At 33.6% G+C, this 13,783-nt stretch overlaps 1 protein-coding gene across 3 annotated transcripts in view; it reads left to right on the top strand.

Annotated features, from left to right (window-relative positions):
• The first annotated feature begins 939 nt into the window (after positions 1–939).
• The window catches only part of LOC149777167 (PRKR-interacting protein 1 homolog), a 30,012-nt gene continuing 17,168 nt past the window's right edge, over positions 940–13,783 (top strand). For 2 of the 3 annotated variants that reach the window (XR_016416160.1, XM_089941866.1), the window contains exons 1-3: positions 940–1,059; positions 6,389–6,467; positions 12,376–12,476. Coding sequence is in view for 2 of the 3 variants with exons in the window: in XM_089941866.1 (XP_089797992.1) it covers positions 964–1,059; positions 6,389–6,467; positions 12,376–12,476 (276 nt within the window). In the remaining variant the exon portion in view is untranslated. The remainder of the gene's footprint in view (positions 1,060–6,388; positions 6,468–12,375; positions 12,477–13,783) is intronic. The other variant, XM_089941867.1, reaches the window with a different exon arrangement.

Raw genomic sequence — 13,783 nt, 5'->3', positions numbered from 1 at the left:
CTTTTCCTGAAAAGGAATTATCTTATTTGACAAGGACCGAGAATGATTGCACTAACAGTTTAAATCAACATTACCGTTTCAGAATTAAATTATTTTATGAAGTAACTCATTTCATATATATATATATATATATATATATATATATATATATATATATATATATATATATATATATATACAAGAAAGAACGAATAGTGCTATCCCTGGATTCTTATAGAAGAATGCTTAACAATAGAAGGCAGAATTACTATTTTAATACAAATAATAATATTGTACTATATATATATATATATATATATATATATATATATATATATATATATATATATATATATATATATATATATATTCTTAACTAAGTGTAAAAAGGGGACGTAATTTAAAATAAACAAAAGAACCCACCTTAAAGATGATTACTGAATGTTGTATAATGTTATGTATGTATGTATCTATATCTATGTATGTATGTATGTATGTATGTGTATATATATATATATATATATATATATATATATATATATATATATATATATATATATGTGTGTGTGTGTGTGTGTGTGTGTGTGTGTGTGTGTGTGTAAGAACCAATGTTTAACATATTTTTGACATATTACCTTAAAAAGAAAGATTACATGCTATATAAAATGGGTTAATACACAAATTAATTTCAATCGTGAAATATAAATATTGATTCAAACTTAGTAAAAATTTACTGGATCCTTTTTGCAGATGGTAAAGTCCATTTCAAGAAAAGGATCCCTTCGGCGAAAAAAGCCGATTTTACCACTTTATATTAAAAAGATATACTGAATGCTATATTAAATGAGTTACAACACAAAATAATTTTATTTGCGAAATATAATTATTGGCTGAAACTGTTAGTAAAAATTATTCTCGGTCCTTCTCGAAGACGGTAAGTTCTTTTCCCGAAAAGGGGTCCTATTCGCACTTTATACAACCCCAATGAAAATGGCGTCAAAAGAGAAGCAAATTGTCATTCCAAAATCGCTTGCAGATTTACAGCGAATACGATTAGAGAAATTGATGAAAGACCCTGTAGTAAACAATTCTTGTTTTCTTAATACGTAATTCATGATCTTAGTCTGACCTTTTGCTTGCAGTATTTTTAAATGGTTACATTCGAATAAATGATAATATGTAACGTATTTTCGGTTTGATATAATCACTGGAACGGACGTCAAGTTGAACGTCAGTAGCTTCATCTCTTTGAATTGTGATGGATATAGAATTAAAAATATGTATCTTTGATCCTTGATGCAACTGTACTGGTATCTCTAATGGTGATAGACCAGGATAGCATTTCAGTATAAGACTTCGACCTAGCCCTTCATGTAAGACCTCAACGCTGATATTTATGTTGTGGGCGTCAAGGTCTTACAGCCTAACTAACGGCGCTGTGTAGCGTGTTTTGATGTCGACTAACATCGTTACGACAGTCACATTTTCAGGAATATTTCACACAACTGACAACTAAAATAATGACGCTTTTCTACAAAGTAAAGTCGTAATGCTTTAGTCAGACTTTACTTACTCTCATGTCTTTTCTCTAAGAAATTCAAATTCTCACAAAAGAAATGGTCCTGTTTTCAAGTTTCACTGGCCTACATTTCAGTTGGCTGGAAAGCGATGAAAGCCAGGAATGCTGAAATCGGGTTAAGTTGAAATATTGTTCTTTAACAAAGCAAATAAAAATATATTATGCCTATTGGAACTGCAAGCAATGGTTCATTTTGTTGAAGAAACATATCCCCAACATGAACCTACTTGAACTTACTTCGGCATACCGCAACTACTGTCGCATTGCAACAAATTCAAATGTATATAAACGGAACATGAAAATGCGTCCATCTGCTAGTATCATATTTTCATTCTGCCAGGATAAAGACAGCACAATAAGTATATTAATTACACATAAATTAGTGGAAGTGTGTTGATATAGCCTGCCAAGTGTGTGAGATGTTCCTAAAACTTTGATTACTATACAAGGCTGTTATTTGGATAGTAAGACATAGCACTAAAATAAAAACATGCTATGTCTTGCATTGTAGGACTAGACTTCAACCCTGATTTTTACAGTATATACTCGTGTATAAGATGAATAATTTAAGAAAAAATAAAGGCCTGGAAGAATGGGGGTCAGTATATTCGCGGGCCAGTGTGTAAACTTAACAGTTTTTAGGTCTTTTTGTTGACTAATGTAATGGCTGTAAATCTTGGGACACGAAACAATAATTTGTTCCATGTCCTAAGACATATGCATGTAAAAAAATGTAACTTTCGGTGACCCAGCAATTATTAAACTGTTATAAAGTACTATGATTGATTTTGTTATTATTTTGCATGTGTATATTTTCTGATTTCTCAAACACAAAGTTAAATAAAGGTAAATACAGACTTCATTATTTGTAGCCGGTTGAGTTTACCAGGGAGACGATGTTGAACAATAATGTACAGTACATACACAGTGCAAAGCGTGCATAGCATCACTTAAATCCTTACTTATTCCCAAACATAGATGCAGATTTTGCTTTATTTATTGTTTCAACAAAATTGCATTCTTCCAGATAACATTTCAGCTATTACTTAATAGCTGTTTCCTTTACGTTAAATCACGTGCTCACGAGTTACTCATTTTCAATGATATAACTTAGCGATCCTACAAACTGAGGTAATATTTTTAAAAAGGTACGCACATTTATTTGTACAAGGCACAGATCATCATAATTTACATGTGCACGAAGAGTGGTAATAATAAAGGCTAAAATTTTCATAGATATCAACTAAGATCAACATCAATCAATATTAGTTTTGTGTTTTAGCTGAACAAACATTTACTTTCCACACAGTGGATAGCTTGATGCCTCGGCGTCTCCTATGTTGATAGTCAGCGAATTTGTCTTTTCGTTTTGCAACAGCTGTACAGGCCACTTAATCATTAAAACCCTGAAAACTGGCTTGTGATAAGAGGGAATTTTGACCGGTAGCTATACCAGTTTAACATTGGTATATACAGTATAAAAATTCCAGATGTTCACTTGTGTAAGTTTCTTTTGTGGGATGGAACTATAGCATATAGAGTTGCAGCATTTGTAGTGATCATTATTGAAATTGAAATTAATTGTGGACAATTTTATTGTTGTGGTTTATCTTTTTGATCTGGTTTATTTTTATTATTTTTATTATTATTGTAGAGGTAAAAATAATCATTAATTTACGTGAATAATGTTTAAACTTAACATTCTATTTAGTGAAGAAGCCAATGCTTTATAATAAAATAATTATTTCATCACAACAATAATTCACAGGTGATACAAAAGAACATGTAGGACTTTTCTTGTTTAGAAGAAATGAAAATCAAAGACATAATGTAATAATCAGAATTCTCTAAAACATGTGGAAGATATTATGAAATAGAGAGGTAGGCGTTGAGCGACCCCAACAGTTGGTAGTTTTTTTCCCTCCTGGCATGAAAGTTGAGAGGTATGGTGTAATGTCGCGTACATCAAAGCAAACTATAACTCGGCTTTTATAGTATTAGCATAATTTTTGAAGCATTATTTATGAAACTTTATAAGAAAACAAAAAAATTAAATAAATTACTTTTCAAGCAAGTTTTTACCATTTCTTTTTAATAATCATGCACACCAACCTTGAGATAAGTATACATGTATTTTTTTTAAAATATAAATTTGCCTAAATAAATGCATTTGGAACTTACTTTGTGCATCTTGAGATGCCTCGGAGTTGTAAGTCGGCTTATACTAGGGTCATGCACTTTTTAGTGTTTATACCTGTTCTGTTTTGGGGGTTGGCTTATACACGAATAGGCTTATACGCAAGTATATACGGTATGTTTTGGGGGGTCTTACTGCCTAAACAACAGCGCTGTGCAGCAAGTTTGACTAACATCGGAACAAGAAGTCAAATTTTCAGGAATATGTCTGACACTTTGCAGCTATTGGTGCCTTTCTACAAATTACAGTCATGTTGCTCTAGTCGGACTTTACTTACTGTGATGTTTTTTTCCAAACAAGTTCAGATTTGGACGCAATTGGATGTGTTTTCAAGTTCATTTGATCCTCATTACTGTTGACTGGAATGCACTAGAAGCTGAAATGCCAAATCGTATTAACTTGAAATATGTTTCTTTAAGGAAATGAATAAAAATATATTAATACACCACTCCCTTGATAACTCGCACCCTGATAACTTGTGAACCCGCTTATAACGCAGTGTCAGGCGTGGATCCCATTTTTTAAACCTGAAAATACCCCAAAAATGTATCCCTATTTGTTGAACTTGAAGAAAATCGCGATCAAAATTGGTAACAGAAACTTTGATTTATCACTCGTTTTATCATTGAAAACATTAGATAGAACCTGGAAATTTTAATCAACGCTATGAAATATCAAATTTAAAAATAGATCATACAATTTTTTACATTTTCTTTCAAAACGACATTCCTAGTACCCTGCAATTAATGATATGTAAGGAAATTTGCGATCAGTGAAAATGTCACTTACACCGAGTGGAGGCAGTACTTTAATAAATAAATACAAATTAAATAATTTTTTTATCAATTGAAATTTGTGTTCTAGTTTCATCTTTTAGTTCCTTTTAAGTATAATCATCATAAATGCAATGTGTCCTCTTGTAATTAAATGTAAAATGCGTCAATCTACCGTAACAGCTATGTCCGCGTGCGTTTCTCTGAGAATCTAATCAAGTGCCAACCGTGTTTTGATAACTGACTTGCGGAAGAATTTGTTGTATTGTTGCACTGAATCAAAAGCTGGCCTCCTTTGTATTGTCACGTTAATATTGTCTTTTGAATGAAAAACAAGGAGGTGGAATAAAAGAAAAGTTAAAAGGCACAAAAATCGGAGTAACTTAAAATCTAGCGTTATTGTGTATGTAACAGAAACTACCTTAAATTAACTGACTCTTTCATAACCGTGATCAAAGATAACAAGGCAGCCAAGCGAAATGAATACTTTGAAAGATACAGAGCTTGATTTCACAGATACGGGTCATTGTGGGCAAACGAGTTTCAGAGAATTCTTGAACTGGCATTTAGAAATATCCTCAGGGATGATAAGAAATTTCATTATTACTTCCATTGAAATTATGACATTAACATTGTACTAATTGAACAATAAAAAATTGAGTTACAACATAGACATGTCGCAAAATAAATGTTGAGTGTTTTTTAAAAAAAGGCATCTTGTCTGGTGGTGTATCAACAATTAGTCTAGTTCCCAAATTATGGACTACCGATTTGGCAAGATACTACTAAACACCACTACAGGAACCAGACTCGCCAAGAAAACAAAAAGCAGTGATGTAATACACAAGATTTTTCACATACACGTGATGGTTGTTCAAACCAGTTGGAACGATCTTTCATATGTTGGATACTTTTTTTTTTTTTATTTAAACAGAATAACGAAGAACTTCATTAGAAGAAGCGCATTATTAAAAATTATTATTGACGTGATCGTAAAATGAGGATTCAGTCATTAAACAGCCCAGTTCCCTAATGCCGCTCCCCCCCCACACACGGTTTTCTTGATGTCAAAGTGATTTTCCTCAATATTTGGAGGTCCCTCTGTAACTTGCGCCTTGCTTATAGTGTGGTCTATGTTTGTGGACCCTGTTGTGCACGAGTTGTCAAGGGAGAGGTGTATTGAGAAAAGTCTTTAGATAGCTTTGTTTAATTTAAGATAACTGATTTCAGCATTCCCAGCTTCCATGGCATTACAGGCAACATAAATGATTTGATTGTTCGATTCTATAAAATAAAATTCAGTGATAGAAAAATTGGAATTTAATTAATACAGCTAATATCAAATTTTGTATATATCTGGCTATATTCTTCCAAGTCTTGCATTAGTCAGATCACTTAAGTCAAGATTATTTATTTATGAGGAGAGAGAGAGAGCTAGAAATAAGATTACTTTTTAAAATGGACAATGGTCTTACTTCAGTCTACTTATGGTGATGTAAAATGACCATTTGTTATTAACAGTGAGACCTACAGCACTGTCATTATGTTTTTCTGTAGAACTTGTATCAAAATGAATCCCTGCCCGTGCATGATTCACCTGCAGAAATTATAAGTAACCAGTGATGGATGGGTATAATTATATATTCATGACAGTACTGAAAAAGCTAATGTCACTATAATTTCTTTTGAAGTTGATTTATCACATGTTGTATGAGTATGTTTTTGTTGTTGAGATAATTTCTGTTTATCTTCTTTCATTGGATTCTAAAGGTTTACATATAACATCATTTGATGACATGTCAAGATATCTCCTGTAGGGTATAATGTTTGTTTCATATTTTTATTATGCATCTTTTTTAGGCAAAACCAGTCACAATTCCAGAAAAATCCAAAGAATGGCAACCAAAAGCACCACATGAGTTCATTCGAAATGTCTGGGGTAAGTAGTACAGATTTAAACTAGATTGTGTCAAGTTACCTGTGGTTATTCTTAACACATTAACCCCTAGCGATGACTTTACGGGGCAGGCGGTAGTAGCCTGCTGCCGAGCTCTGTAGCGTCATGGTCATGCATGATACACTAACGTGGATGGTATTATAGAAAGGTAGACAGATGTAGCTCTACAATGATACCAAATAATCTGGAATATTTAGTTGCACTACAAAATACAGATAGAAAAACCTCATTTTTTGGACCTGGCTTTTTTTACGCAAAATTTGCCCGTGGTCGGAATCCCATTTTGTGTCCAGATTTTAGACTTTTTGGTCTCAGATCTAAGGCAAACTGGGATCAACTGCAAGCAGACAGATGAGCCTTTGCAAAAAGTAGGATAAGATGGGCATTTGGAATAAAGAGTGGTCTCCATACAAAAATAATGGCTCCGTTTTGCAAAAAAAAAAAAAAAAAAAAAAAAACAAGTCCAACTTTTACCCTTCTGCTCATGCACGAGTCTAATAGCCAACGAAAAACGATGTTTCTAACACAACTAGACAGTATGTTATTGAAAGATGACCGGGGATTTGGTGTTTTCGAGTCTATTCAGAAATAGCTTTCAAAATGTGTTTCCTACTCAATTTTCAGGCAAAAATGGCAAAAACCTCCAGGGGTTAATGTGTTAAGCATACCAGTCATTGTCAGATTTAATATTATCCATCATCAGCATCAGAAAATTCATTATTAATGTAACTTACACGCCGATTATCTGACCTGTTTGTGAATCCAGAGTAATGCATCATCCATAAACTTAAATCCTCTTTGTCAGGTTTGCAGCCATCTTTTTATATCTCCTCCACGAATATTGCTGGAACATATATCATTAGGCTCTATTCATTTTGTATGTACATACATTATGAAGTTCTTGTACGTACAACTATTCCTAAATTTTCCATTTGCTGGGTTGAAACTTGGTCAGTATTATTAATTTGAATGGTCTGTTACATGTAAATATTTCATTGTGCATATATGGCAGAAGTTTTAAAAATGTATGCCCCTTCTTAGTATTACATATGCATACACATGTATGTATGTATGTGTGTGTGTGTGTGTGTATGTATGTGTGTGTGTGTGTATATATATATATATATATATATATATATATATATATATATATCCATTTACCTCATAGAGCAAAGTTACCCAGTGCAGTACACTATAAATAGAACACCTGTTACCTATTCGATTCCATACGCATAGGCCTGCCTGTTAACTGTTAAGCTGCCAGTAGCTTCTCGTTGGTCAGTTGTTCTTTCTGGGGGTTTTCCGAGTTCTTCCTCCACCACTAATACTGGCCGCCTTGTATAGCCTATCATGTGCTGAAAAATGGCGCTAAACCCTGAAACAAAAGCAACAACAATTAACTGTTAACCAATGTAATGTATGTTATGTTTAACAGCAATTTTAACCATTTTACATTGTTGGTACACATTTATTATGTATGGAAAAATTTAAGAGTGAAGTCTGATTGTTATAGCTGTGTAATTATTTTTCACAGAAGAATTTTGTATGTGCTTTAAGATCTTGAGCATGACCAACCATCGCTGCCATTTCTCATACTCAAAATTTACAAGTTTTTTGTCAGCGTCTGCATCACTAAGTCATCTGAATTTGATAATTTAATTGCTGCCTACATCAGTATTAGAGCCTTTACCTAAGTTATTGAAGCTTTCATAGTTATGATTCTAATCGTGAAAACTTTGTAAGTACTGAATGAAATCCGCAACCTCCATTTTAGAGAGTGGAGATTACAACCCACTTACTTTAAATAGCAGATTTCGACCAGAGCATAAACAGTGACCATGTGATCTGACGTAATTGTCATTCACAGAAATGAATGTAGTATCTAATAGAGGGTTTTCCCCAAAAGTGGTGCTACAAAAAGCCGCTTAAGATGGCTGATGTTTACAGCAGGCGTCAAAAGGCGCTTCCATGCGAATGGGGTGGAGGCATCAAAAGTCACTTGCATGAGGAATAGAGGAATATTTGGTCTTAAACTAAATAACAGAAAAGAGCAAAAACCATAAAGTTTTGTAAAATTCACAAATAATTTTTTAATTTATTCCCTTGAATACAAAGTGAAATTTTTTTAAAAGAATGTACAGTATTGTGAATTAAATCCCAAACAGTCCTAAAAGTTCTATCACAAGTTCAAATGTATGAAGTTCAAATTGAATTCCAGTGGTATTTCCAAATAAATTCTAGTATTGAATATGTTGATGTGCCTTTAGTCTTGAATATGGTAATGTGCCAATGGCCAGGAATATGGTGATGTGTTAACATTCTTTTGCTGTGTCACAATAATATAATCCAAAATGTCCTTGTCTGAATTCACAATAATAGTCCAAGAATATTACTGAGCACTTTGTACTTCCAGTAAATGATAAATAATTTGAAAAGGTAACTGCCCAAATTAAAAAACTAAACGCAACAATAAGACTGATTCTGACTCAGATGTTAAAGGAAGAATTAATAATTCTTGATTTTGTTGTTGTTGTTGTTTTGGGGCTTAACGCCATTTTTCAGCACACGATAGGCTATACATGGCGGCCAGTATTAATGGTGGAGGAAGAACCCGAGAAAACCCCGGAAAGAACTACCGACCCACGAGAAGCTACTGGCAAGCTTTCTCACATACCCACATTGGCTGAATCCAAGACTCGAACCGCCGCAGACAGAGGTGAGATGGCAGTGATCCATAACGGAGAGCGCTTTAGACCACTCGGCCACTCGGGGCCCCAATAATTCTTGAAGTAAACAACATTGATATAAAGAGCTATGACACAAAAATAGAGCCAAGATGCAGATCAGTCCCCTTCCTGAAACATTAAAAGTTGTCAACAAGTTTATGAATTTCCAAGTGAAAACTAATATTCTACATTCAGAAAGAAGCAAACCTGTTTCTCCCATTTGATAGTGATCTGAATTTTAATCTAATTCATGAGAACTGCCCCACTGCTGAATGTGAGACTGATGCCAACATCATCCAGTTCTTCCTAGGAACCTAAAGAAATAACTTTGATCCCAATCAACAGGAAGTAATATGTACTATTGACAGTGACCACAAGGATCCGCTGGAAATACCCCACACTGTTTCCAAACCCATATTTGCATTCAAGAAAGAACTGCTGTGTTTAGAAAGCCATGACATTGAGTCCTTGAAAATATGCAGAGTGAAATATAGAATTTGTAGAAAAAATACAAAACAAAAATGATCATTTCTCAATCAACATAAAATCACATAACACTTCAGTAGGAAATACACTTCATGTAAGTGAACAGTTCTTATTCTATTTGGAGTAGTTGTTGTTGTTGTGGGGTTTAACGCCACTTTTCAGCACATGATAGGCTATACATGGCATCCAGTATTAATGGAGGAGGAAGAACCCAGGGATACCCCAGAAAGAACCACCGACCCACGAGAAGCTACTGGCAGAGCTTTCTCACATACCCACATTGGCTGAATCCGAGACTCGAACCGGCGCAAACAGAGGTGAGATGGCAGCGATCTGTAACAGAGAGCGCTTTAGACCACTTGGCCACTCGCGGGCCCCCTATTTGGAGTATGTGTCTGTTTCAGACATCACTGAATTTTAAGTGGATTAAATACATGTATGTAAGCTATTTTGTTGTTGTTTTTATTTTTATTTTATTGTGTGTTTTGGAATTAATAGAGGCATGCTGCACATGATGTGACATTACTCGGCATAAGTAACTGGTATTTTGAACTGGAGACGAGATATTTTATTGATAAAAATGTCTTTACATTACTTAGTGCACTTGATACTGATTTATTTAACTGCAAATTAGAAGTGGTAAATATGAAATTGTAAGCCTTCAATCTTATTAAAATTAGGTATAGAAGTGGTAAATATGAAATTGTAAGCCTTCAATCTTATTAAAATTAGGTATAGAAGTGGTAAATATGAAATTGTGAGCTCTAAATCTTATTAAAATTAGGTATAGAAGTGGTAAATATGAAATTGTGAGCTCTTAATGTTATTAAAAAAGAATGAAGCTTTTTACATCAAGATGCATTGGTCTCAAGTGCAACCTAAAATTAATCATTTTTTGGCAAACAATAGTTTCTGATAATTTAAATCACTTTATATTTAATGCATCTGTTGACAGAAATTATAACTGGTAATTAATTTATTAAAATGAGGAGTTTACATCTTTGTTTTATTCTTCCTCATTTTATCCACTCTATCAAATGTACAACAATATGGGTTGAAAGAAAACAACTAGAAGCTTGGTTTTATATTTTTGTTTTTATTTACTTTTTAAAATGTTATTATTGCACACAGTTAAATGGATAAATAACATGCAGTGAAAGAAAGAAGAAACATAATTCACATAAACTACCAGGACTACTACACAGTTGACTGGAGTTTTGTTTACACCCCCACTCACATGCATAAGTACATTCATAATTTTTAATCATTTTCCCTATGCTGCTGTTTGGTACATAGCACGGTCGGCAGTTATTGATGCCGACTACTGCATAATAATGGAGGAGAGCCGTACCAAGAAATCAGTATGATTCAGTATTGGACTCTAATTGAAAATGTGCGTGATACCTAGATCAAAGGATGGAAATTTAAGACTTAAGAGCTTAATGTGGGGTGGGGACAGATATCAAATGCAGTTGAGACTTTCTTCAGATATTTCAGGTTTTCACATTATAATTAGTTGTCTTTCAAAATCTAAATCCCCTGTAGAATCATGGTTACTTAATGCTTATCCCTTCATGCCTAACTTGCTTATATGAAGATAAATGGCTGTAATAGTGAATAGATTTGCAATTGAGTCTGATTTTAATATCAGTTTTAATGTAATATAATTTAATGTATGTAGTTATAAATTTGAGTCCAACTGCAAACAACATAGACGGATCTTCCATTGCATGATGCACAGACAGATTAGGGTGTTGTTTTTTCCACTGGGCATAGATCCAGATCTGCTGGTACATTATGCAGCAACAGATCTGGGTCTCTGCAGTTTGTATATAGACTTAAAAGTGAATATTTTGGGTGTGGTGTGAGATTTGATTCATCTGATACAACAAATCTTCACAGCTAGATCATCTTATTAATTTAACCCGGAACATATGGCCAATAAGTCTGAAAACTTACCAGTACTGTGCACAACTTCCCTGTCAGGCACTGTGATTATAGATCTCAACTGGTCTATTCTACCCAACTCTGAGACAGCTGTCAGAAAGTTTGTAGAAAATAAAACCTTGACATGATAGTTTTATTTTAACATACATCAGTAGCAGTCCATTGTAACCTAAAATAATTACCTACAAATCTTACCTGACCATTGGACATCTACCATCGTAAGTTCTCATTGCAACCAAAAATTTACTCATTTTGAGCAGCTGGAGTGTGTGTTATTTTCCACTTGATTAGGCGCCTGGATGGGCAAATATTTTCCACTCCATGGTTTGTAAACCTTGAAAAGACCTTGAATGGGTTGCCATGAGAATTCATTGAATTTGTTAAAGTCCTTGTCCTTGAAAAGTCCTTCATTTTATTTGACTGAATATGAATTCTTACAACTTATCAAAATATATTGCTCTTTCTGTTAAGACCCTAGTTATTTACATATTATCCAAAAATTAATAAAGAATAAATAAAAGGACGTAAAATTTGGTGGATCAAATGATATCCAACACTGGTAGTTACTGAAGTAATATATGAAGAGGGTTCAATTTCCACAAGACAAGTAAGGCCTAGAAAACTTTTGAAAGTTCTTGAAAAGAAATCTCAGGGGTTGCATGAACCATGAAGTCTGAAACATTTTTATATTTTACTATAATCGCATTTTGATGAAATTGTTGTCTTTTCAGGATCTAGTGCTGGTGCAGGGAGTGGGGATTTTCATGTTTATCGAGGTGTTAGGCGTCGGGAGTATGCAAGGCAAAAATTTATTGCAGAAAAGAGTGCCAAGGTACTGGTTTTTTGTAGACACTTATTTTTATTTTTCAGTTTGCTACACTGATCACATCTAACATAAGACTATAATGAATAGCATCTATATCGTCAAAAGGATTAAAATTTTTGGATCTGTTTATGATCTTAAATTGTAGATAAGACTAAACTGTACTATAATGTAATTACTAGCGTAGGATATATATATATTGAAATGACATTCTTCATATCTATCCAAGTGTACAAATGAATACACAGGTTGGCAAAAAATAAGAATCTCTTGATCTTATCATGGTATTAACTGACTGGTTATGGGTTCTATTATTTCTGATGTAAGACCATATTCATCAGACATTTGTGCATACTGGCTCTGAGTCTGTAATTTTTATGCAATCAGCATTTATTCTGTTTGATTTTGAAGTCCTGTTAGAGTAATATGTTTGTGTATTATGCCAGATTAGTGATAGACTTCTGAATCAGACATACTTTATATACCAACTTATAAGACAAGTCCAAGTGCAAACTGCACAGACCGAGATCTGCATAATGCAACAGCAGATTGTTAGGAGAATTCAGTACATCAAACAAGATAGACCCCAATCTGCAGATGCATTATGCTCCAGCGGATTAGGATCTTTGTTGTTTGCAGTTTGACTCTTGTTACAAGTGAGTGAAGGTGATATATCACATATGTACATGCAGGTTAAAATTGATGGTGGTTATCTCCAACATGTTTGCGCATACTTAGTTTTGTTCCTAGAATGTTTTAGGTGGGTGCTGCACCATGTCCTCCCTTAGAGGCCGTACAGTCTTAGAAATCAGGTTTAATCTATAACAAATGTTAACATTCAGTAGGTATTAACTTGGCATCAACAACTACTATTTTACACTTGAAGTGCAAATATTATAATTAGACTATAAGTGGTCTGCATAAAAATACATTTTCTCATTGAAAGGGTGTCTGTAGAGGAGACTTTAGTGTGCTTGTGTGCTAAAAGGCCCTGACTAGCAGTCAGCACTTATCAGTAACTAGTGATCTGGTGACAACATTGGTTTATTTGACAATGTATTATATTGATTTGACAAAAGTACACTGTATGTAAAGACTCATATGATAAATATATATATATATATATATATATATATATACATATATATATATATATATATATATATATATATATATATATATATATATATATATATATATAGTCCCTGATCTGTCATGACATAATGTGCTGGCATATCAGGATCAGTTTGCTTTGTTCTTACTCCACCCAAACTGCATAGAGCCAGATCTGTATGTGCAGTATGCAGTGGCAGATC

The sequence above is a fragment of the Sinohyriopsis cumingii genome, chromosome 18 (assembly GCF_028554795.1).
Source record: "Sinohyriopsis cumingii isolate HCF-2022 chromosome 18, ASM2855479v2, whole genome shotgun sequence".
Lineage (NCBI taxonomy): Eukaryota > Metazoa > Mollusca > Bivalvia > Unionida > Unionidae > Sinohyriopsis > Sinohyriopsis cumingii.
The sequence above is the reverse complement of the archived record's forward strand: the minus strand, read 5'-3'. Positions and strand labels throughout refer to the sequence as shown.